Below are 27,113 nucleotides of genomic sequence, written 5' to 3'. Positions count from 1 at the left end.
GTTAAAGATCCAGGGACAGAGAGTTTCTGCACTGTAGATTCAATAAATGTGCTTTTAGGAGGCAGTTTTGAATTCTGTACCTAAAGAAAATTGGTACAGTATTTGTTTATTAATGCTGCTTGATCAATCACAAATCACTGCCAAGATTTATCACTATAAATTATATATTGTGTTTTGGAATAATTAGGATTATTCTGCTCTTCTGCATTTATTTGATCAAAATTACTACAGTACAAAAATATTATTGCAATTTCAAACAGCTGTTTTCTATGTGAATATCTGTTAAACTGTAATTTATTTCTGTGATGCGCAGCTGTATTTTCAGCATCATTACTGCAGTCTTCAGTGTCACATGATCTTCAGAAATCATTCTAATATACTGATTTGCTGCTCAACAAACATTTCTGATTATTAGCAATGTTGAAAACATTAATTTTTTGTGGAAACCGTGAATTCTATTCACAGATGAATAGAAAGTAAAAAAAAAAAACAGCATTTATTTGAAATGGAAATCTTTTGTAACATTATAAATGTCTTTACTCTCACCTTTGACCGATTTAATGCATCTTTGATGAATAGACGTATTAATAATTTTTTTTTTTTTTAAATCAGCATATTAGAATGATTTCTGAAGATCATGTGACACTGAAGTAATGATGCTGAAAATACACAGAAATAAATTACAGTTGAACAGATATTCACACAGAAAACAATATTAAATTATAATAATATTTAGCAATTTTGAATTTTATACCTAAAGCTTTTATTACAAAAGAGTGTAATTTCATCAGCAGCGATGCACTGCGAATATGATTCATACTCTGTGTTTTTGTCTTATTGTCCAATACAAGATTCTTAAAGCGCGATGCATTTACTTCCGTGTTTGTTCTTGTTCTTTAAGAATAGTTTTGGATTTCGTCAAACACTTGAGCTAATCTGTGTGCTGTATCATATCGTAATCATATAATTCATTTAAATGCTTTAAATGATCAAGTGCTACAGCGATGTGAAATGTAATCGTAAAACTCATCAAATGGCATATTTTATAAGAAAACTCTTAAGATATACATAAATACAATCCAAACCAGTGCAGTTTTTTAAAAATCTCTTGGGTTTTTTGAAACTCAATTAAACATCCTAAATGTTGCAAATAAATAAATATAAATAATACTAATATTTTATAAATAAAAATAAAAAGTCTTAGTGTTTTTGTCTTGTTTTCCAGTACAAATATCTAAAAATTTATTTGAGATGTAAAATGATTTAAGATTAAGTCTTGGATTCTGACTGATTTTATTTGTTTGTTTGTTCCCAAAATTAAATGAGTTTATGAATAAAATAAACTGAATTCAAAGGAAAAACAAGATTATTTACCCCATTGACATATTTTTCTTGTTTTAAGCATTAACTCATTTATTTAAATAAATAAAAAAATAAAAAATCCCAACTCTTTTTGTATCTTGTTTAGTGTTTTTTGTGCTTTTTTCTTAAATTAAGTTACATTTACTTGATTCTGGATTTGTTCTTGTTCTTTAAGAATATTTTGGATTTCATCAAACACACCTGATCTGTGCGCTGTATCATATAATAATCATTTAATTACCTTAAATGCTTTAAATAATCAGTTGCTAAAACTCTTGTAATGTAATGGTAAAACTCATCAAATGGCATATTTTAAATAATATAAAGTAAGAAAAATATACTGAATTCAAAGGAAAAACAAGATTATTTGTCTTACCCCACTGACATATTTTTCATTTCATTTTAATCAGTTTTTTTTTTTTTTTTAGAAAACAACTCTTAATATCTTTAGTTATTTTGTATCTCGTTTATTTGTAGAATTTGTAGATATTTACGCTGGAAAATGGCAGAAACACTGCACTTTTTCTAGTTTGTCAACACTGAAATCTGTTTGAGTGGGCGGGACTCTCTACACTGGCTCGACCAATGGTGTGTGTTTGGGGGCGGGGCCGACTTCAAGCTTGATTGACAGCAGTGAATCTGCTTTAGTTCCCCTCTGAGCACTAGTGCAGTAGCTGTGTCGTCTCTCAGTCGTTTCAGTGGGCGTCACATGTGCTGCAGGAAAACAACAGGCCACGAGCTTTCATTGTGTGAATAGTGTGACGTGCTCATGAAGACACTAGATGTGAAAGTCACACTGTCTCTGTCAGTCCCTCAGAAGTGACCTGAGCAGCAGCTAGGGGTCATTCCTCTTATGCACTATACCTGCTTAAAAACCCATCAAATAGATGAGGTCAAACTCAGCTGTGTTAATTAACCTGATTATTTACACATTAATATAATAAAATAATGATTTAGTGTTCATTACCTGAACTTAATTGTCATATTTTTACGCCTGTTTTGAATTATTGCAATTATCAAACTGATTTGTCTCATTTGAAGAAAGATAATTAGAGATAATAAATACATTTTCTTCCCTTTTCTTTCATGTCATTCTCAACCAAAAAAATTCTCATTTTTTAAAATATGATCTCTAAAATATTTTTGTTTAATATTTTGTACAATATATTATGATTATTATATATATATGTATGTGTGTGTGTGTGTGTATATAATGTGTGTGTGTGCGTGTGTGTATATGCATGTGTGTGCATGTGTGTATATAATGTGTGTGTGTGTGTATGTGTGCGTGTGTTTATATAATGTGTGTGTGTGTGTATATATGTGTGTGTGTGTGTGTGTGTGTGTGTATGTGCGTGTGTGTATATAATGTGTGTGTGTGTATATATGTGTGTGTGTGTGTGTATATATGTGTATGTGTGTGCGTGTGTGTATATAATGTGTGTGTGTGTGTGTGTATATAATGTGTGTGTATATATGTGTGTGTGTGTGTATATATGTGTGTGTGTATATATGTGTGTGTATATATATGTGTGTGTGTGTGTATATATGTGTGTATGTGTGTATATATATATATATATATATATATAATAGCCCATATACAGTATATATATATTGTGTCTGTGTGTGTTTGTTTGTGTGTTATAGGGTTATTACAGCTAACTAAAACTGAAACTAAAAACACTTTCATTACCTGAAACGTTGACTCAAATAAAATATCAAAAACTTTTTATTTCAGCTAGTTGCAAAGGAAATATTTTTAATTTAGTTTAATTTGATGTACTAAAACTGAAATTTTTTTAAATTTAAATTATTATTGAAAACTACAAAAATAAGAACTATATAGACAAAATACAAAAACTACTAAAGATAAAAATAAAAAATATGATTTAATATTACTATTAATAAAAACTAGGCTATAATAAAACTACGATGAGTGGTATATGTTATATTTAGATAAGCTGTGTAACGTTTTGTACTATTATGTCACTTCACCTGTTGACGGTCACACATTCAGCGGACATCACGGGCTGTGTGTCAAACCCTAGTGACGCGCCCTATGTAGACAGCGTGCGCGAGCGTCACGTGTTCCTGACGCTGGCTCCAGCGCGCCGCGCACGCGCTGTCTATGTAGGCGGCGCAGTAGAGTTTGAGACGCGGCCGGCGTGACACAAACACACACAAGTGAAAGTTGGGAATCCCGCTGTCCGCGTCGAGTCGTGTCGCTTCACACGAGAAACCCGTTTAAACCCGCGCTAGAGTTTATTCATCGCTGTTTGATCGGTATTCAGTCGTCCTCAGACTCCAGGACCGTTGGCGGATTTGAGGCGGAAGTTCTACACAGGTATGATCGGTACGTTTATCTCTATTTATCGATAAACCAGACGCGCTGATTTAGCGTGAAACCGACGCGATTAACTGCACGGTTCTCTGGGAATTATGAAATAGTCTTTATTTATAGTTCAGATTCGGAGATTTTAATACTTGACAGAAGTGATTGATTGACAGGGATGATTGACAGCTCGAAAGACCCGCCATCTGAACCTAAACCCTGAGTGAAACTAACTAACTTTAATTAAACCCGGTAACGTTAGGTTTAAACTCTACAGACGGTTTAGTCCGGGTTTATAATAGTGAAATACAGTTTTAGGAGAGCTGCAGTCATAGGCTTAAAATAACATATCATGGTAATACCACAGTATTCTGTGAAATACTGAGGAGTAAATAAAAATACCATGATAAATTAATGTAGTTATTATTAAAAACATTGTAAATATCAAATTAAACCACAGTATACTGGTTAATGAGACTAGTTTACATTGAAACCAAGACTGAAAGTTTAATTAAAATGTGTTTACTGTGTCAATTCATCTGCCTTTAGTGAATTTACAGTAAATATTATGTAACATTATGTTCACCTCATTTGTTTAAATCATATTTGATGTCATTATTATGTGTAAACCAGCATTATATCAGCTGTCAGTCACTTTAGAGAAAAAAAAACAGTATGTATATACATATATATATATATATATATATATACTAAGTTGTGTAATTTGATTTTTAGAAATTAGATAAAAATTAATTAGTGTAACAAATAACAGTAAAATGTTAAAATAAAGTAGATCTCAACATCTTTCAAATTTGGTTGCAATAAATAAATCAATAAATTGTAAACAATGTAAATCAATAATTACTTTGATTAAAATAAAATAATAAATATTAAAATAAATTAGGGTTAACATTATATCAGCTGTCAGTCACTTTAGAGAAAAACAGTGTTAAAAAAAAAGCAAAACAATTAATGAATGCATGTAGTTTGATTAAAATAAATGTAAATTACATCAAAAATAAAGTTTATAATGACTAAAATAATTAACTACAAATGAGTAAAATAAATGGTACATAATACAGTGCTATAGTGAGTAGAATAATGTGATAATATTAATGAAAAATTATTCGTTATAAATAAATATTTATCAAATAATACATTTTTTTTAACAATATTAATATTTCATGGTATATATTGGTCTTTATACAGTGCATGAAAATATATTACTGCCTTTTAAATTTTCTGATGATCGTATATGGAGATCTGTGGCATCAGAAAGACTGAAAACCCCTAGAATTACAGTAAGATGGACTCATGTTCGTTGTGTTTGAGGAATGTTGGGCTGTAATTATAACGAGGCGTGCTGAACGAGTGTGTTTCTTGTGTTTAGTTTGAGGAATGCTGTCCTGAGACCAGCTGCGCACAAGTGAGATGTTTACTTGCCATTTTTTCTAATTATTTGTGAAAATTACTAGCAGTTTCTGAGCGAAAATTGTTGAATAGAAAATACCACACATTTCTTCAGTGTAACTGCTGAAAAAAAAATTATTTGCAAAAATGCCTTTATATTATCACACTTTTTGGACCATGGTAGTACCATAGTATTTTGTTCATTTACCATGGGAGTATTGTTGCTTGCTTGGGATACCTTTGGACAAATGCTATGGTAATACCATCATTTTGGGAATATTTACCGTAGTAATAACATGGTTGTCTTTAAAGTGGAATACCAAGTGAAATGAATCTCCCTTTGGAAGCAGTAATTCAGTACCATGATGTTACCACGGTTTTCACATTTTAGTGAATTTAAAGATGAAATATTATGTAACATTAAGTGTAACACTTTATTTGTATACTGTACATTACATTAGCTGTCATTTTGTAGAAAAAAATTATAATTTATAAAATAAATTAGTGTTATAAATGACTGTAGATCTAATTAAATGAATAAATAATTTGATTAAAAAAAAATTCAATAAATAATATGTATAGTGAATAGACAAAAACTCCTAATAATGTAACATAATAGAAACTCAAATCATATTTTAGACATATTTATAGTATTAATATTTCACATTATACATAAAAAATTAATTATAAAAATAGATAGCTGCCTTTAAAATTATAGGATGATTTTATTTGGGGGACTTTATTTTTATTTTATTGTAAATGCTGTCATGCGGATCATCATTTTCACCATGTGCAATGGTAATACCATGTTATTTGCTCTTTTACCATAGCAGCATTCTGTAAAGTACCTTGGAACACATTGGTCAGATACCGTGGTAATATTATAGTACTTTACGTAGTTCCATGTAAACGATCATTTGCACCATTCACCGTGGTAATACCATGGTATTTGGTCATTTACCATGGCAGTATGGTATTCTGTAAAGTAATTTGGGACACATTGATCAAATACCATGGTAATCCCATCATTTTTTTTAATTTGAGTGTTTTTGAAGTGAGCTTTGCTGCAGTGTGTTTTGATTAGTAACGATCAGGAGGGGCTCGTTATATAAGCGGATGTTTATCTGACAGCCGCTCCTCTGCAATTACAGAGCATTATTCTCTCATTACAGCCCATCCTTTCTGTCGCCCGTTTCTCTTGCTCTCCGTGTGTCTTGTGTCTTAAAGTGAGCAGAGCTTTCACATCTGCATTTTCACTTTATCACTGCTGGACTTCAGACCTTCACGACGCTCTGAGTTCAGATAAACAGCAGATTAGATGGGTTTGCTGGTGTCTTAGTTAACCTGGCTAGTCTTTACACACGGGACGAGTCTGGCTGCTGGACCGGTTGAGGCGACTTGTTTTGGTGAAAGCTCCTGCTTCCCCTGACACCCAGAGAGCTGTCTATACAGGCAGCATTATGAGTTATGCTGACTTCTGAGAAACTATCTTTTCGCTATAGAGCAGATAAAACTTTATATTATTTATTTTATATATTATTTCAATTTTATTATTTATACAAAATTATTTTATATTTATATTTTATTTTCTGCTGCCTTCTAAGACACTGTAGCCTTTAGATTATTTTATATATTATAATATATTTTATTTTAATATATATGTTTATATTTAAATGAAATGCATTTAAATATAAAATAAATAAAAAATATGTATTATTATAAATATGTTTATATTTAAATGAAATACATTTAAATATTAAATAAAATTAAATATTTATTTATTCAAGACCTTCTTTTAGCCAAAGAGCAGAAAATATTTTATTTTATTATTTAATATTTATATTTTATACTATGCTGCCTTCTAAGATGCTGTCTTTTAGATTTTATGTTATATTATTTTATATGATTCTGCCTTCTGCGATGGCTTCTTTCAGCCAAACAGCAGATACAAACAGGATTTATATTATTTTACATGTATTATTTATTTTATTTATATTATTTTATATTATTAAGAGCTGATGCAATTTTTTATTTTTTTATTATGTTGTATTATTCTTTTATATTTATATTTTACATTGTATTTTATTAATTTTAATAAAAAATTATGTAATATATAAAATATTTATATTTACTTTAATTTATATAATATATTATAAAATGTTATATTTTACAAAAAAATATATATTATATTATTTAAAATTAATAATATTTTATCATTTGCTGCATTCTTTTAGCCAAAGAGCAGATAAGATTATTTTATATTTATATTTTATATTATGCTTTCTTCTAAGATGCCCTCTTTTAGACAAATAACAGATGTTATATCATTTTACATATATCATTTTTTTAATATTTTGTATTAGCATCACACGTTTCCTTTGCAGAGAAGTCGGATTGCAACAAGTCTGTTTTGATGTCATCTCAACAGTGTTTAGCTGTTAGTTAAAATCTGCCGGATCTAGTTTTGATCAACGGTACATGTAGTAAATACACACACAATAAAACCTGCTTTTGCAATGAAGGCTGTCACTAAATTCCCGTTTAAACAAGCTATTGTGTGTGTGTGTGTGTGTTCAGAGAGGCTGTGGTTATTCTAGGAACAGACTCCAATCTCTCTCTGTGGAAATATGAAACCAGTCTGTGACATTTTAGAAGCCATGCACTTCCTCCTCTGTGTGTGGAGCTTTATATTTATCCGTGTGCCTGCGAGTCCTAATAAGGCCAGGGCCGGTCTGACGGACAGAGCAGGGAGAGGCTGGGAACGCTTCGGACAATGACGGGCGAGAGTCTGTTCCCACACTCGGCGTCAGGAGCGAACACAAAAGCTTCAGAGTCATTCACACTCAGCTGTGGCCTTGTTGTGTGCAAACACCTGTACAAGCTGGAGAAGAATCCAGCTACTGTCTGCCGTTCCTGCTTTCATCTTCACAGCCTTTACTCTGCTTTGTTCTGGGAAAAGAGAAACAAAATGCTTTTCCATCCTTTTCTTTCCAACTTTTATTTTGCAAGAAGATATTGACTGCTTATTTATAGCTGATTTTTAAGTGTCCTATAGCCAATAAAAATCGAAATATATATTTATAAATTATAATAATTTAATTGAATATATATATATATATATATATATATATATATATATATATATATATATAGCTAAATAAGTATAAATAAATATATAATATAAATAAATAAAAATTAAATTACAATAAATTACAATTACACTATAATTAAATAAATTATTTGTATTATTTATCTTTTTATTTCTGCTTATATTTTCAATTTTAATGTTACATTTTATATATTTATAGTTAATAAATACTTTAAAATTATTTACATTCTCTGCCTTTTGACACAATGATCATTATTATTATTATAGTTCAACAGTAAATGAATTATTAATTGTAATAATTTAGAATAAAATTGTATATGTGTATATATATATATATATATATATATAATTTGCCTTTTAAATTTGTTACATTTTAGTTTAAATATAACTGTTAATTGTTCATTTTGCTTTCAAATTTATTTAATATTATGTATTATTTGAAATTATTTAAATTTTGTCTGCTTTTAAAATTTATTTAAATGTTTAACTTACATTTTATTTTTTAATAATTACATTTAAATTGTTATTTTTATTTCTAAAACAGAGACAATGATAGCTATTATTATACTTGAGCAATTAAATAATATATTATGAATAATTTAATAGTAATAATTTATATTAATATGCCAGTGTTAAGCATTTCTGTAACACATTTTACTTGAGAATTAATGGCTGTTGTATAAACTTTTTTGCTCGTCTAGAACAGATTATACACTGTTTACCAGTCAGGATTTCACTTTTACCATGTTCAGTGCATGTTAGCTTGAGCATCTGTCATCTGACCCTTGTTTGCGGCGGATTGAATTATTGTAATGTGCAAGCGTCCCATACCTCCACACTTAACCAGTCTCCACTCCTGTGTAATCAGACATGCCCAGACACAATATGGAAACACAGAACAGTCAATGGGATCCGGTCTGGAGATCTCCGTGGATCGTGAGAGTGGAGCAGAGCCCCGCCTCCTCGGGGGCGGAGTCAGACACAGAGGGCAGCAGCACAGAGAGCGAGCGGGTAAATACACGCTTTCCTCTCATAACCAGTCCAGCGGATCAGCCGCACTCATCTCTCACTCTGTGTTTAACCAGTATCAAGTCAAACAAGGAGGCGGAGCTTCGCCGACATCACCGTCGATGCTGCAGCAGCGAATCACGGAGCTCGACCAGCAGAGGGAGGAGGTAAAGATTGAGGTGAGTTTTCTTAATGAAAGTTATGGTGAAAAATATGACTAAGATGAGACGAAGGCGAGACGCTGCCGACATCATTAAACGCTAATTGTGAGTATATTATCATGCAATATCATTTACGAAAAAAGACGAGACTAAAATGTAGTTTATATGCAAAAAATGATCTATATCCTACATTTTTTAGATTTTCTTCAATAAAAAAGAGGAGAAAAATCCTAGACCTCTGAGTTTTCATGCTTGGGTTGCCAGATGTTGCCACAATCAGTTTCTCTTTTAAAAGGACACATTTTTTGCACATCTGGCAACCTTTCTGCACTCACATTGCAGAAAAAACACTGATGATCTGAAAACATCAGCATGGTTTTTCGTTAAATGAAAAAGTAATTGAGCTGTGTGTGTTTTCTGGCGCAGCTGCAGCTGGAGGTGGCGCTGCTGCGAGGGGAACTGCAGGCCGAACAGGAGCGTCTGCGCAGACACACAGACCAGCTGCAGGTGCTGCAGGAGAAGAACAGGCAGCGGAAGAGCCACCACTTGGCCAGCAGACAGAAGGTGTGCATCTGATCTCTTCACCCTTATGATGCATGACTAGTGTTTGAGCTGAAGACGTGCTGTGCTTCAGGAGCGAGTTCAGCTGGAGGAGCAGCGGCTGAAGGTGGAGGAGGTGAAGAGGAGGTGTGAGGAGATGGAGAAACAGATTCCCTCGCAGCCAGAAGACCAGCGAGAGCAGCTGCTGCTTCAGCTGCAACAGGTGAACTCAGACGCTGCTGTTCAGAGTTTAATCAGTTTAATGAAACAGTGTCATATCGACCAATGACAGATGAGAGGAGTGTTGCTTTGAAGTTATCATTTATCCAAAGCACAGCAAAAGCAGTAATATTGTGAAATATTTTTACTATTTAAAATAACTTTTCTATTTGAATGTATTTTATTCCTGTGATCAAAGCTGAATTTTTAGCATCATTACTCCAGTCACATGATCCTTCAGAAATCACTCTAATATTCTGGTTTGCTGCTCAAAAAAACACTTATTATTATTATTATTATGTTGAAAACAGCCAAGTAGATTTTTTTCAGGTTTTTTCGATGAATAGAAAGTTCAGAAGAACAGCATTTATCTGAAATCTTTGATGACATTATAAATGTCTTTTGATCAATTTAAAGCATCCTTGCTAAATAAAAGTATTAATTTCTATAATTGCTTTCCTAAAAAAAAAAATAATAATTATACTGACTTCAAGTTTTTGAATGGTGTAGTGTAAAATGTTACAAAAGCTTTCTAATTCAGATAAATGCTGATCTTTGGATCTTTCTATTCATCAAAGAATCCCAACTGTTTTAAATATTGATAATAATAATAATAATAATCAGAAATGTTTGTTGAGCAGCAAATCAGCATATTAGAATGATTTCTGAAGATCATGTGACACTGAAGACTGCAGTAATGATGCTGAAAATACAGCTGCGCATCACAGAAATAAATTACAGTTTAACACATATTCACATAGAAAACAGCTGTTTTAAACTGTAATAATATTTCACAATTTTTACTGTATGTAAAAAATCTTCCCGACCCCAAACTTTTCGGTGTATACATAGAAATGTATTTACATTTTTAATAATAATAATAATTTATTATTAATTAATTTTTTTTTAATTCTGCCTTTCAAATGAATTTTAAATTTTTTTATATTTTATTTTGCTAAAATAAAACCAAGAAAATCTCTATTGACAGATCAGTGCTGCTTGCGCTCATAATTTGACTCACTCCCTTATAGCTGTATGTGGATTAGTCTGTAATAATGTGAAGCATCTGATTGGTTGGCAGGAGAAGGATGCGCTGGAGGTCACGGTGCGAGCGTTTGAAGACATGGAGTTCCACATTCTGGAGCTGGAGAGCGGAGTGGAAGACGAGCGAGAAGGAGAGGACGGAGAAAGTGAAACGGTCATCGAAAGAGAGATAACCAGAGTACAGCACACACGCAACACTTCTCAGGTGAGAGGACAAACTGAACACAGCTTAACTACAGACAGCTCATCATTTACGTGTTTTACACTCCTGTCTAGAAGGATTTGTTACACACACTTCACTTCATTTGCTTAAAAGTCTATGTTTATTAGTAAATGAGCACATCGCTCTACTTTATATACACGCATCTGTCCAAATCACAGCTGTGAAAGTTATAAGTCTGACTTCAAGTGTTAGTTCTACTAAATGGAATTTAGTGAGTCTTTATTCCACGTCATTGTTTTCAAATGGGTCACTCTCATTGGCTGTTATGACGCTCTCTCTGGCCTCTCATTGGCTGTTATGACGCTCTCTCTGGCCTCTCATTGGCTGTTATGTCATCAGTATGTTATGCAGCACATTGCTCGTGCTGACACACCAAACACAGTCACATGATGCAGTAAACGAGGTAATTACATTAAAAACGGAGACAGAGACGCTGAATTACACGGAGTTCAGCAGCTCCTATAAGCTGCTTTAATCCAACTGCAAATAATGTATGCACAAAGGTACATATACATATTAATAATATGATATGTTAATGTGATTAAAATAGTATTTGTTAATATTGATAGAGCATAAATGTTTATATGGACACATATAGTGACCCTCTCTCTGAAATCCAGGCTAAAGTCTCAAAATATAATTATGAGAAAACAAGCATCAAAGTTTGATTTCAACCATTAATTTCACTATGATTTCAAGCTTTGACATGGCCTTACTCAGTCAATATTAAAGATATCAAGGTTACTTTTTTTCACAGAATGTTCTTTACCGTATGGATAAGGATGAGGATGTTTATACAGTGAGGAAAATAAGTATTTGAACACCCTGCTATTTTGCAAGTTCTCCCACTTAGAAATCATGGAGGGGTCTGAAATTGTCATCGTAGGTGCATGTCCACTGTGAGAGACATAATCTAAAAAAAAAAATCCAGAAATCACAATGTATGATTTTTTAACTATTTATTTGTATGATACAGCTGCAAATAAGTATTTGAACACCTGTCTATCAGCTAGAATTCTGACCCTCAAAGACCTGTTAGTCTGCCTTTAAAATGTCCACCTCCACTCCATTTATTATCCTAAATTAGATGCACCTGTTTGAGGTCGTTAGCTGCATAAAGACACCTGTCCACCCCATACAATCAGTAAGAATCCAACTACTAACATGGCCAAGACCAAAGAGCTGTCCAAAGACACTAGAGACAAAATTGTACACCTCCACAAGGCTGGAAAGGGCTACGGGGAAATTGCCAAGCAGCTTGGTGAAAAAAGGTCCACTGTTGGAGCAATCATTAGAAAATGGAAGAAGCTAAACATGACTGTCAATCTCCCTCGGACTGGGGCTCCATGCAAGATCTCACCTCGTGGGGTCTCAATGATCCTAAGAAAGGTGAGAAATCAGCCCAGAACTACACAGGAGGAGCTGGTCAATGACCTGAAAAGAGCTGGGACCACCGTTTCCAAGGTTACTGTTGGTAATACACTAAGGCGTCATGGTTTGAAATCATGCATGGCACGGAAGGTTCCCCTGCTTAAACCAGCACATGTCCAGCCCGACTTAAGTTTGCCAATGACCATTTGGATGATCCAGAGGAGTCATGGGAGAAAGTCATGTGGTCAGATGAGACCAAAATAGAACTTTTGGTCATAATTCCACTAAACGTGTTTGGAGGAAGAAGAATGATGAGTACCATCCAAGAACACCATCCCTACTGTGAAGCATGGGGTGGTAGCATCATCTTTGGGGTGTTTTCTGCACATGGGACAGGCGACTGCACTGTATTAAGGAGAGGATGACCGGGGCCATGTATTGCGAGATTTTGGGGAACAACCTCCTTCCCTCAGTTAGAGCATTGAAGATGGGTCGAGGCTGGGTCTTCCAACATGACAATGACCCGAAGCACACAGCCAGGATAACCAAGGAGTGGCTCTGTAAGAAGCATATCAAGGTTCTGGCGTGGCCTAGCCAGTCTCAGACCTAAACCCAATAGAGAATCTTTGGAGGAGCTCAAACTCCGTGTTTCTCAGCGACAGGCCAGAAACCTGACTGATCTAGAGAAGATCTGTGTGGAGGTGGGCCAAAATCCCTCCTGCAGTGTGTGCAAACCTGCTGAAAAACTACAGGAAACGTTTGACCTCTGTAATTGCAAACAAAGGCTACTGTACCAAATATTAACATTGATTTTCTCAGGTGTTCAAATACTTATTTGCAGCTGTATCATACAAATAAATAGTTAAAAATCATACATTGTGATTTCTGGATTTTTTTTTAGATTATGTCTCTCACAGTGGACATGCACCTACGATGACAATTTCAGACCCCTCCATGATTTCTAAGTGGGAGAACTTGCAAAATAGCAGGGTGTTCAAATACTTATTTTCCTCACTGTATGTAGAAAACCGTAAATCACAAAAAAATTACACATTTATTTTGTATATATTACATTTAATATTATAATATTATACATGTTAAATATAATATTGTTTGTGTGCATATACATATATATATATATATATATAAATAATATTTTAATAATATGCAACATAATTGTACACGTGTGTGTGTATACACAAATAAAATAAAAATATATTTATAAACAAGCAGAAATATATAAAAAGAAAATTAAATAATAAATGTGTGTGTGTTCTATATACAGTATATATATATATATATATTTGCACACATACATTATTTAATTTGCTTCTCTTACATATTCATATCCTACTTTTTTAAGAAGTCTCTTCTGCTCACAAAGCTGCATTTATTTGATGAAAAATACAGTAAAAAAATAGTGAAATATTATTGTGATTTAAAACAGCTGTTTTCTATGTGAATATGTGTTAAACTGTAATTTATTTCTGTGATGCGCAGCTGTATTTTCAGCATCATTACTGCAGTCTTTAGTGTCACATGATCTTCAGAAATCATTCTAATATACTGATTTATAATCAAGAAACATTTCTGATTATTATCAATGTTGAAAACAGTTGTGCTGCACAATATTTTTGTGGAAACTGTCGTACATTTTATTTTTCAGGATTCACAGATGAATATAAAGTTCAAAAGTGCAGCATTTATTTGAAATAAAAATCTTTTGTAATGTGCAGTGTGTAGTGTGCAGTGTGTAGTGTGCAGTGTGTAGTGTGCAGTGTGTAGTGTGCAGTGTGTAGTGTGTAGTGTGTAGTGTGTAGTGTGTAGTGTGCAGTGTGTAGTGTGTAGTGTGCAGCGTGTAGTGTGCAGTGTGTAGTGTGCAGCGTGTAGTGTGCAGCGTGTAGTGTGTAGTGTGTAGTGTAGATTGAGTGTAATGTGAGTGATGTAGTTTAGTCTCATTGACTCAGCTGCTCCGGATGACAGATCTCTGACCCTGAGTCTCTCTGAGAGCATTATACCATCAGTACCAGACCGAAGATCACTGCTGAACGTGTGGGTTCTGTTCACGCTCAAAACCTTTGACCGATCTTGTCTTGCAGGAACGAGCCCAGCAACTGGAGAAGCAGCTGAAGGAAATGGAAAAAGAAAAGGATAAAGCGTTGAGTTCCCTCCGACAGGAGAGGAAGGATCTGCTGCAGAAATCTCAGCGGGTAAGACGTCTTCACGCTGCTGCTGTTAGATGTTCACATCTTCTGAAAACGTGGAAACAGTCCCTGATCTTCTGTAGATCTGTAGATGTGGCTCGTGTTCCTCTGTCAGTGTGTGTCTGTGGGATTTATTCACCTGTTTTATGGTGCGTCTGAACACCTCAACCAGTGCTGTTATTGTTAAATAGAACTAAAAATACAAAAACCTTACATTTACAGATATAACATTATAGAATATAAAAAAATCAGTTAGTTGCAAAGATACATTTTCTAATTTTTATTAGTTTTAGTTCTAACATTATAAATAAATACTGAATTGACAATACAAGCACAACACACAACAAAATGGCTAAAACTTGAACTAAAATTAAAATGGAAAAACAAATCTAAAAATTTAAACTAATGCAAAATAATAATAAGAACCAAGACAAACAAATTTACTAAAACTTTAACTAAAATTTAAATAGAAAAAATATATTAAAATGAAACCAATGCAAAATATTAGTAAATACTAAGACAGTATAGTAATGATACTAAAATAACACTGTCCTGAGCCAGTATTGTTATCGTAACTAAAACTAAAAATAGTAAAATAAAATATTTGCGTTAATTCTATTAAATTGAACGTAAACAGAAATAAACAGAATATTACAGAACTTAAACATTATTTTAGTTATGTAAATTTTTAAGTTGTTTAGTTTTAAATTACTACAACTAAGACAGAAATAAAAGCAATAAAAATTACTAAAACACACAACAAAATTACTAAAACTTTAACTGAAAATTAAAATAGAAATACAAAAATAAAAATTATTAATAAATACTAAGATAGTATAGTAATGATAATAAAATCACACTTCTCCTAATCAAGTGCTATTATTGTTTAGTATTAAAAATACTTAACAACAATTATGTAAGTTGAAATGAAACAGAAATTTGTATTTAGTTTTAAGTTGAAGTACTAAAATTACTACAACTAAAATAGAAATAAAAGCAAAAAATTACTAAAACACAACAAAATTACTAAAACTTAAAAAGAAAATACTAAAAAATTATGTAAATTGAAATGAAACAGAAATTTAATAGAATATTACAAAACTTAAAATTTATTTTAGTCATGTAAATTTTTACATTTTTATTTAGTTTTAAGTTGAAGTACTAAAATTACTACAACTAAAATAGAAATAAAACATACACAACAAAATTACTAAAAAATAAAATATAAAAATACTACAAAAATTATGTAAATTGAAATGAAACAAATTTGATAGAATATAACAACTTAAACTTATTTTATTTCAGTTAGTTTCAGTTAGTTCTAATTTTCGTTTAGTTCAAGTTGAAGGGCTAAAAACTCTACAATGGAAATAAAAATTTATAAAAACTAAATAGACATTAAAAACAAAGAAAATTACTAGAACTTTAACTAAAATTTAATAAACTGAAAATACTAAAATATAACAAAATAATGCAAAATATAAATAAATAATAAAATAATAATAAATAATACAAAAAAGAGACTGAAAACTCAAGCCCATGCTAATTTCACTGTATTTTCACTGTAAGTTTGGTGAATATGAAAACATGTGACCGACCGCAGACTGATGACCTCTTAGCTGAATTAAACGAACGCCAATGTTAAATCTGCAGAATTGCAGCGTTGCAGTAAAGTGGAGTAGATTGCGTTCTTTTCCATTCTGGATGTGTTGTATATTGAGTTATGTTTTTAAAACATTGCCAGCATTGCCGTATCCCCAGCTTTAGTGCTGGAGGTTTTTATCAGCGAGATACACTCGAGTGCAGGAACAAGTAGGTGGAGGAAAGAATTAGTGATGAAATAAGGAAGAGAAGGAGAGACTGATTCCAGAGAAGCGCCGGAGCGGAGGAAGGACGGGAAACTCTACACTCGAGCGGTGAGAGCTTCTGTTTCTGGACAGACGCAGGGATTTTCACCGGAGACAGCAGCTGCTAACGGTGTTTAACTGAACCAGGGCTGATTTAGTGTCTGTATGTCGGTCTGTAGCAGATGAAGAGTGTGTGTTTCTCGCAGACGCTCATGTGTGTGTGAGTCAGAGAGAGGAGGGACGTTTAACTCCGTCATGTTCACACAGCTGCAGAACTGCTCAACTACACTTATTAGTGCTGTTCAGTCAGGGAGCACTAGTACTAGTGCACATAGTAACACTAAACGTTGTGTGTGTGTGTGAGAGAGAGAGAGAGAGAGTGTGTGTGTGTGTGTGTGTGTGAGAGAGAGAGAGAGTGTGTGTGTGTGTGTGTGTGTGTGACAGAGAGTGTGTGTGTGTGTGTGTGAGAGAGAGAGAGAGTGTGTGTGTGTGTGTGTGTGTGTGTGTGTGTGTGTGTGAGAGAGAGAGAGTGTGTGTGTGTGTGTGTGTGTGTGTGTGTGACAGAGAGAGTGTGTGTGTGTGTGTGTGTGTGTGTGTGTGTGTGTGTGTGTGTGTGTGTGTGTGACAGAGAGTGTGTGTGTGTGAGAGAGAGTTTGAGTGTGTGTGTGTGTGTGTGATTTCAATTAATATAAATGTATTTTAGTTTTAGTTAACGACAGCAAAGCATTAAGTATAATTTCTGTACTGTTACTGTACTAATATTTAAAAATTATCACCTTAGTATTTATTAATATTTTGCATTAGTTTTTGTTTTTAGTGTTTTTTACTTTTAATTTTAAAGTTAAGTAATTTCGTTGTGTGTTTTAGTTGTTTTTATTAGTGTCTATTTTTTTTTTCTTTTTTTTTTTAATTTGAATTTTAATTCTTCAAACTAAACTTATTTAAATTAACGTAAATGTTTTTTTAGTATTTTTAGTTTTGGTTAATGATAACAACTCCTTTAACAAGGTGTTATTTTAGTACCATTACTATACTATGTTGGTATTTATTAATATTTTTCATCAGTTTTTATTTTATTTCCCAATGAAATTTTTTTTTTTTTTTTTCAATTTTGTTGTGTTTCAGCCACACTTACTTTAGGTTTTTATTTGGTTTATTCTTTTTGTTTTGTTTGGTTTTTAATGATTTTTACCCAGTATTTGTGTGTGTTATGTATTTTTATGCTCATCACATTTACAACAGCAACAGTTCACTTGATGCCTATGTAGACAGCATAGCAGTGCACTAGCTTTTGGAACAGAGCCTCCTTGTGTAAATGTAATTTAGAGGTTTATTGTGATGATTTATGTTTTGGTTATGTATTATCATAATAGTTTTTAATATTGCAGTATTTTTAGCTGTTTATTTAGCTAATATCATTGCTCAGGACAAGTCTCTCACTCACTCACTAAACATCAAGGACATTTGCCTTTGTAGATTCTGAAAGAGAAGAAGCCGCTCACTGATTGGTCCAACATCACCGGCTCCTCCCCCTGCGTGATGTCACTCAGCCCTCTGACCATTCACAGAGCAGCACAGGTACAGTGTGAGCGTGCATGCGAGGGTTTGACTGTAGTGATTGCTGAGTTTCAGTGCACTGACTGTGTTTAATATCATGTAGGAATCACTGAAGGACTCGTCCAGTTTGCCTCGCAGACGCAGCTCTCACAGGAAGAACACAGACAGACCGCTCTCTGCGCAAGGTGAGCAAACCACTGAGCGCTCGCACAAATACCTGCTAAAATACACTTTAATAGGCGGCAGACTTTAAGTAGGTCAAACAGCAGCACAATTGTGCAAGACGTGCAAAACAAGCAACAGCCAAACGTGGCTCATTAGCTGTGATTGGTCAGAGTTTTGCTCTGGATCGAGGTGTGTCTGTGTTACTGGAACACACTGGAAAAGCTGCTCTTTTATATACTCCTCACTCATTTATCTCAGTTTCACCTCAGTTTTATTTAGTGCTGTCAAATCACGATTAATTGCATCCAAAATAAAGGTGTTTGCTTACATAGTATATGTGTGTGTACTGTGTATATTAATTATGTGTATATATAAATGCACACATGCATGCATGCATATATTTAAGAAAAATATGTTATGTTTATATATTAAATATATTTATATATAATATAAATATATATACATGTAAATATTTTCAAAATATGTACTCTTATATGTGTGTGTGTATTCATGTATATTTATGTATACATATCAAATGTTTAATAATAATAAAAATATATGTATATTTTAGGGGGGAAAATCTGAATGAATAAAATTACATTTTAAAAATCATTCTATGGCAATAATGAGAATTACAATTAAAAAATAAGGTGAACCATTGACTTCCATTTATATGATCAAAAATTAACAGTTTGTTCAACAACATTCTTCAAAATATCTTCTTTTGTGTTCAGCAGAAGAACGAAAGTCATACAGATGATGAGAAAACAAATGTAAAATAAAATATATATATATATATATATATATATATAATTCAAATTACTCATGGTTCGGTTTCTACTTGTGTATTTCAAATAACACAGATGCATTTGTACAGTTTTGGTTTTAGTTAACGATAATAACCCTGCGTGAAGGTGTGTGCTTCGTTATGAGTCAGTCGTCATTAAAACACATTCGTTGTGCAACAAAAGAGTCAGTAAGAATCTTATGAGGTAATGATTGAATTATGGGACGTGACTTCATTTTATTGCACTTGATGATGGGAAAATGTTACAGAGAATTTCTATTGAAATGCTACAGTTGCCAAAGTAAACAGTGTGTGTGTGTGTGTGTGTGTGTGTGTGTTGCATACGCCAATGTGTTATACAAATAGTAAAACAAATTTGTTGAACAAACAGCAAGTCAATAAGACGTCAAATGAGATTGTGATTGCATGTTATTTCAATTTATCACACATCCTGCTAATATTTCTAATATACTTCTGTTTAATAAATTGTTTCTTCTTTTCAAAATAGCTTTGGATACAAATTCAAATCTCATGAAAACATGTTCACGCCACATTTCAGAACAAAATCAAAAGAAAAAAATATATTGACTGAAGAAAACTTCATTGCGTTAATCATTGTATTAACGCAATACAGTTGTTTTTTTGTTTTTTTTAATAGTTCACCTTATTTTTTAATTGTAATTCTCATTATTGCCATAGAATGATTTAAAATGTAATTTTATTTATTCAGATTTCCCCCCCTAATATATATATATATTTTTATTATTTATTAAACATTTGATATATTATTTTTAAAGGGATAGTTCACCCAAAAATTAGAATTCTGTATCATTTACTCATTCTCATATCTTTCCAAATCTGTTTGACTTCATTTCTTCAGTGGAACACAAAAGAAGATATTTTGAAGAATGTTGGTAACCAAACCATTTCGGTTCCCATTGATTTCTATTGTATGGTCAGAAATTGGGACCAGAAACTGTTTGGTTATTACATTCTTAAAAATATCTTCTTTTGTGTTCATCACAAGAGGTTTGGAACGACATAAAGAATTTATTTGTGTGAACTGTCCCTTTAAGACACTGGTCTCAAACTCAGTTCCTGGAGGGCCACAGCTCTGCAGAGTTTAGCTCGAGCCCTGATCAAACACACCTGATCCAGCTAATCAAGTTCTTCAGGATCACTAGACACTTCCAAGCAGGTGTGATTCAGAGCTGAACTCAGCAGAGCTGCGGCCCTCCAGGAACTGAGTTTGAGACCCCTGCTTTAAGATGTTTATTAGCCGAAGCGTCTGATAAGTGATGGACTGTGAATGTTGTTTTGCTGTCAGTGTTGGTGCGAATGACTCCGGACAGACAAACCTCGGAGGCTCCCTTGCCTCGCCTTCCTCACGCCGCCCACAGACTGAGTAATGGACACTGTACTGGACCGACACACACACCGAGCAACAACGCCAGCACCTCCCGTGCTCCCAGGTGAGCCATAACACTGTCACCTGTACAGGTGTGTGTGTGTGTGTGTGTGAGAGAGAGAGAGAGAGAGAGAGAGAGAGAGAGAGAGTGTGAGAGAGAGAGAGAGAGAGAGAGTGTGTGTGTGTGTGTGTGTGTGTGAGAGAGAGAGAGTGTGTGTGTGTGTGTGTGTGTGTGTGTGTGAATGCATTAAATTGCGTGGGTGGAATTATGTAAAATCAAAGGAATAATTAAGGGAAATTAACATTCTGTCAGTCATGACTTTATTCATATCTGTGTGCTGTTATATATATAATCTGGAACATAATAGCAGAATTTTAAGCTATTTTAATGCAGCTCGTTTCCATACAACAACAGTTAATAATCCTTAACCAGGACTGTCAAATTACAAAAATTATTACAAAACACTGTAACATTAGTCCTTGTGACCGATGTACTGTAAACCAAGTCTTCTGTTCTGAGTCGAGAAACAGACCAAAATCAGGATTATGTATTAACTAAAACTTAAAAAAAACAAAAAAAACATTTTTGTTACTTTGAATAAAATAGGCGTTAACTAAAATAAAAGCGTAAACTTATTTCAAGGTGACTTTTCTCATTTTCATAACTAAAACTGAAACTGAAATCAAATTTTCAAAAACTGCGTCGACATGTTTTTCAAAAATACAAATAAATGAAAAACACAAAAAATGACTAAAACGTTAACTGAAATTAAATTAAAATGGAAAATATTAAAATAAAAGCTAACTAAAATATTAATAAAAACTAATAGTGTATAAATAATAATAATAATTAAAAAAAACACTGGCCCAAATTAAGTCATTCATATTCAAACTAGTGTAAACTAATTAATAAACGAATCAATAACATTAAACCTGGCACAGCATTTCATCAAGATTTTCAGACTATAGTGGCTTAAATTTATCTTTATTATAATATGTACTATATTATCACCCGGCTAAGTATTTGAAGTTGGATCTATAAGTATATCCGCATACATACAGTACACTCAAAGCAGAATATACTATATTGTAAATTATTTATATCATCACAGAATGTAACTATATTATTACACAGCTCTGTATATATAATTACATATTTGAGTAAATCCAAATTGACCTGCATACATACAGTATACTCATGTAAAGCAATACTATATTGCAAATCTCAACTGCTTGATTGTTTTTATCATTACAAAATATAAACTGTATTATCGTTCAGCTCTAATCTGATAAATGCAACTATAAGGCATGAAGATATTAAAATATAAACATAAACATCATGATTTTCTGTAAAAGCTGCTTTGAAACAGTGTTAATTTGACTCTTTTTGTTCCAGTAAATAACAGCATATGGGTTTGCTATGATATGAGTAAATAATTAATGACACGATTGTTATTTTGGTAATACTTTACAATTAGGTCCCATTATTAATGCATTAACTAATATTAATTGACATTGAGCAGCACATTTGTTACAGTATTTATTAAACTTTGTCAATGTTAGTTTGTGTGAGCTCATGTCCATTAAATAATATTAGCTGATACATCTTTTGATTTTGATAATGCATTACAAAATTAGCATGATTACTATGAGTAGTAAATGTTTTAGAAGCATGTTTCGTTGTTAGTGAAGCTTAACTAATGGAAGCTTGTTGTGAGGTGTTTCTTTAAGTAGTGATTGTGTTGATATGAATGAGAGCTCTGTCTGAAAGTCTTCTGATCATGTGACGTCTGGTCTCAGTCCGCAGAGCCTCCTGGATTTAGTGGAGATGGAGAAGAAACTCCGAGAGGCCAAAGCGGAGCGGGAACGTCTGCTGAAGGAGAGGGTGAGTCACTGACCCCACTGTCAAAACACATCAAGAACTGACCCTCGGTCAGCATACTGCAAAAAAATAAAAAATTCTAATTTTTAAATCAAAATATACAAAAATATATATATTTGCTAAAAATATGTTTCAAAATAAATTTAAATAAAATATGTTTCAAAAATATATTTATACATTTAAAATATAATTTTTAAAAATATACAAAAATGGCTGAAAAATATATTTTTAAATATTTCTAAAATATTTTTCAAAATATATTTATGTAAATATATTTTCTTCTAATATGTGTGTGTGACCCTGGACCACAAAACCAGTCATAAGGGTCCATTATTTTACAAAACTGAGATTTATACATCATATGAAAGCTGAATAAGTAAGCTTTCCATTGATGTATGGTTTATTATGATAGAATAATATTTGGCTGAGATACAACTATTTGAAAATCTGGAATCTGAGGGTGCAAAAAATCAAAATATTGAGAAAATCTCCTTTAAAGTTGTTCAAATGAAGTTCTTAGCAATGCATATTACTAATCAAAAATGAAGTTTTGATATATTTACGGTAGGAAATTTACAAAATATCTTCATGGACCATGATCTTTAATTAATATCCTAATGATTTTTGGCATAAAAGAAAAATGATAATTTTGACCCATACAATGTATTGTTGGCTATTGCTGCAAATATACCTGTGCTGCTTATGACTGCTTTTGTGCTCCAGGGTCACTATGTATATATATATATATATATATGTATGTATTGGCTATTTTTGTATATTTAAAAAATATATATTTTAACATTTAAAATATATTGAAAAAATTATACAAAAAAATATATTTGCTGAAATATGTTTCTCAAAATATTTTATGTAAATATATTTTCTACCCACATATTTTTGCCATTTTTTTGTATATTTATGAAAATGTATTTTAAAAGTATAAATATATTTCAGTCCAAGAAAATGCATTCACATATCTCACATTTTCATAGTGATTTGGTGTCTATAACATGTGTGAACATAAAACACAAAACCTCAGCAAGGAGCATAATTTAAAATGTTCCAAAAAATGCAATATTACAATATATAAAAATATTAAACATTATTAAATCATTAAAAATCTACGTTTGACCATCCACATTTGTATTTAAATGTAGGCTACTGTATGACTGGAAATGTATTTTCTTGCCCCTGAAATATATTTTCTATTTCAAAACTTTATTTCATTGAGCTTCACTGTTTGCAACATATATATATATATATATATATATATATATATGTAAAATATGTTTTGGCCACAATTTTTTTGCTGTATGGGTCATCATTTGTTAAAGAGCTCACAAGAGACCCGTGTGTTTGCTTTTGTAAGATCACATTCACGTTTGTGCTGTTGCTTTGAGTATCTTCTGCGATCGGGTTGCATTTGATCATCACATGACTGATATTCAGACCAATCGACGGATTGAGTTCATGCAGCAGTTCAATAAACAACACCTTTACATTTATTCGTTGATCAGACACTTTCATTCAAAGTGACTAATAAATGAGGAGCATCATGAGCAGTATTCTTAGACTCAGTCTGACACGGTGATGTGAAAGTGAAACAAGTCAATACTGAGACTAAATTTGGCCTCCAAATCCACATTTCTTTCCACCAATGAGAACATTTCTAAATAAAACCAAGCTTCGTGACGGTGGTTTGCCGTCTCTGTCTGCACGCAGGAGGAGAGACAGCGGCTGCTGGCAGAACAACGCCGACAGAAAGAGCAGGAATCTGTTCAAATACAGACAGACGCATCGAACCCGGAGCCGCACGACGATGAGGAGCGACTGCAGATCAGCTCGACACACAGAAACCTGGAGGTACTTCTGCTGATTATGAGACTACTTAAAGAATTAAAATGTGCTCACCCTCAGTTCATCCGAGATCAGGATGAGTGTTTCTTCATCAGGTTTGTAGAAATGTGTCTCAGCATCAGTGTCTCTGCAGTGAATGGGTGCCGTCAGAATGAGAGTCTGATAAAAACATCACAGATGTTAACTGATGTGCTGTGGATTATTGTGATGTTTTTATCAGACTCTCATTCTGACGGCACCCATTCACTGCAGAGCATCCATTGCTGAGACACTGATGCAGCGACACATTTTCAGCTAATTTGCATCTCCTTTAAAGGAATAGATCATCATAGACATCATTTACTCACCCTTGTGTTTTTACTTTCATGAAACAAATGTTGATGAATGAAACTGTTCAAAACACACAAACAAGTCATAAAGGGGGGAAAGACAATTACAAGTGACTTTCAGTATCTAAGAGTGCTTTAAGTGTCTGAAAGTTTACAGATAATCATAGTTATGGGTTTTTCCTTTTTCCTCAGCATTATTGGCGTTTGATTATTACTGATGAGAGCTTAATAGACTGCATTCACACTAATGCACAGATCTGTTTCTTCATCAGATGCTTGTCCTGTTCTGAAAACATAAGTGCAGGAAAAAGCCAAGCTCAGATTTTAAGATAGAGAGTGTGTTTTTAATGCTCGCGTATGCGAATAACGTCAGAGGCTATAATTGATTATGGTCCATTACTGCAATGATTAATTTCAACACCCCTTCTGCTAAATAACTGTGTTTTTATGGTTCAGCAGGGCATGCCGCTGTCTCTGACGGTGAACTTTGACCTGCGGGCTCACGTGGAGTCTCTGGGTCATAACGTGACGGGCTGTATGGGGGTCAATCTGTCTCCGCGGAGGTGCGGCGGCTTTCTGACCAAACGCGGAGGCCGAGTGAAGACCTGGAGGAGGAGGTGGTTCATCTTCGATCTGGACCACCAGAGACTGGCCTACTACACCGGTGAGCACAGACACTAACTAATCGCTTTATAACCAGCATCTCAGCAATATTCCACTCAAATAAAAGAAGTTTAAGCAGTGAATAATTGAAGACATTTTTTTTTTTTTTGAGACATTTTCAAATGCAGTTCAAATTGCAATCGCAATATATGACGAATTAATCAGAGTGTAATCTTTTGTCCGAGTCGTGCAATCCTATGTATATAAATAATTTAAAAAGAGTTCAAATAGAATCTTAATAAAACTCTTACTAAAAAAGATGAGAGTTTATAAGTTTACTTGCATGTCGTGCAGTGTTGCTTCAGTGTCATTAAAAGACTTGTTATAGCTCTTTTTAAATATTTAGTTTTTTTCCATTTTTAATTTTATTATAGATTATTATAGGTTTTTTGTCATTTGTATTTTTTTATTGTTTTTTATGTCTATATAGTTTTTTTTATTTCAGTTTTAGTTATTTTAGTACATTAAGTTAAACTAAATGAAAATATTAATATTAGTATTAAATATAATATTAACATTAATATTTAAATAATTTTTTTAATATTATATTTTTAAAGATTTAGTAATTTTGTTTGTTTGTTTTTAATTATTTATTCATTTATTTGTTTTAAATGTTTATTTATTTTTTATTTTAGTTATGTTCAATGAAAATTAGAAATTTTTCTTGGCAACTAGCTGAAATAAATTAACGTTTTTATTTATTTATATATTTTTTTTATTTATTTATTTTTTTTTTAGTTCAGATCATGTTTGTTTTTTATGGTTTTGGTTTTAGTTAATGATAATAACCCTGATGTCATGTGAGCATTAACCCACATCAGAGAACCGTGAACATGTGAATGCGTGCTTAAAACATTTAAATATTACCTTAAAATTTCAGGTGGACTTCAAGAAAGAAAACTTCAGCTTACAAAACCGTCTGTGATTCGCTGTATTAGTGTGCTAAAGTATTGTCAGTGTATGATGCTGTTAGTGCTCAGAATCTGATGAAGATCTGCTCTTCTCCTCGTTTCCTCAGAACTCGATGAGAAGAAACTCAAAGGCGTGATTTACTTCCAGGCCATCGAGGAGGTTTATTACGACCATCTGCGAACAGCTACAACAGTGAGTTTGTTTTCAAAGAGGATAAAGGAAATAACTTAGTTGTACAGAGTAAGCTATGCATGAAAACTCATGATAAATCAGATTTCAGATGTTCGTTGTGTTGTTCTCAGTCTCCGCGGCCGAGCCTCACCTTCTGCGTCAAAACATACGAGCGGCTCTTCTTCCTGGTGGCTCACAGCGCCGAAGCCATGAGGATCTGGATGGACGTTATAGTCACGGCCACAGACGAGCACTGCAGATACTGATCAGATCACTCAGGACTCCGGGAGGTGTCCTACACGACCAGAACGCACCTCAGCGACTTACTCTTTATTTATTACTGTTACATGTTCATGTTTGTCATATTTTGCTATTGAAACGGGGGAAAGAATCCTGCAAAGTGTTAATAAATATTTACATTCCAAACAGCGTGTCAGAACATTATTCTGTGCTCGACGAGCAGGGAACGAAATATTAAGAAATACTGCTTAAATAAATGAATGCAATTTAAACCAAAGGAAAAAACTTTCAAAATGCATCTTTAATCAGACT

General features: G+C 33.0%; 1 protein-coding gene across 5 annotated transcripts; it reads left to right on the top strand.

Annotated features, from left to right (window-relative positions):
- Positions 1-3,477: 3,477 nt before the first annotated feature.
- Positions 3,478-26,993, top strand: LOC131522520 (pleckstrin homology-like domain family B member 3). Of its 5 annotated transcripts, none has more exons than XM_058748048.1 (16): positions 3,479-3,706; positions 5,085-5,120; positions 9,082-9,224; positions 9,299-9,400; positions 9,809-9,946; positions 10,017-10,145; positions 11,223-11,390; positions 14,879-14,989; positions 18,307-18,408; positions 18,491-18,572; positions 20,667-20,811; positions 22,548-22,632; positions 24,352-24,492; positions 25,272-25,479; positions 26,497-26,582; positions 26,693-26,993. In XM_058748048.1, exons 3-16 carry the CDS (start codon positions 9,084-9,086, stop codon positions 26,825-26,827), a joined length of 1,773 nt encoding a protein of 590 aa, XP_058604031.1. In that variant the 5' UTR covers positions 3,479-3,706; positions 5,085-5,120; positions 9,082-9,083; the 3' UTR covers positions 26,828-26,993. The 5 variants fall into 5 exon arrangements, with proteins under 5 accessions (XP_058604029.1, XP_058604031.1, XP_058604032.1 ...); XM_058748049.1 differs by having other exon boundaries at positions 3,479-3,715; XM_058748046.1 differs by lacking the exon at positions 5,085-5,120 and having other exon boundaries at positions 3,478-3,715; positions 25,275-25,479.
- Positions 26,994-27,113: the final 120 nt, after the last annotated feature.

This window comes from Onychostoma macrolepis, chromosome 16 (genome assembly GCF_012432095.1).
Source record: "Onychostoma macrolepis isolate SWU-2019 chromosome 16, ASM1243209v1, whole genome shotgun sequence".
Classification (NCBI taxonomy): Eukaryota; Metazoa; Chordata; class Actinopteri; order Cypriniformes; family Cyprinidae; genus Onychostoma; species Onychostoma macrolepis.
Note: the sequence above shows the minus strand (reverse complement) of the source record. Positions and strands in the feature narration are given on the sequence as shown.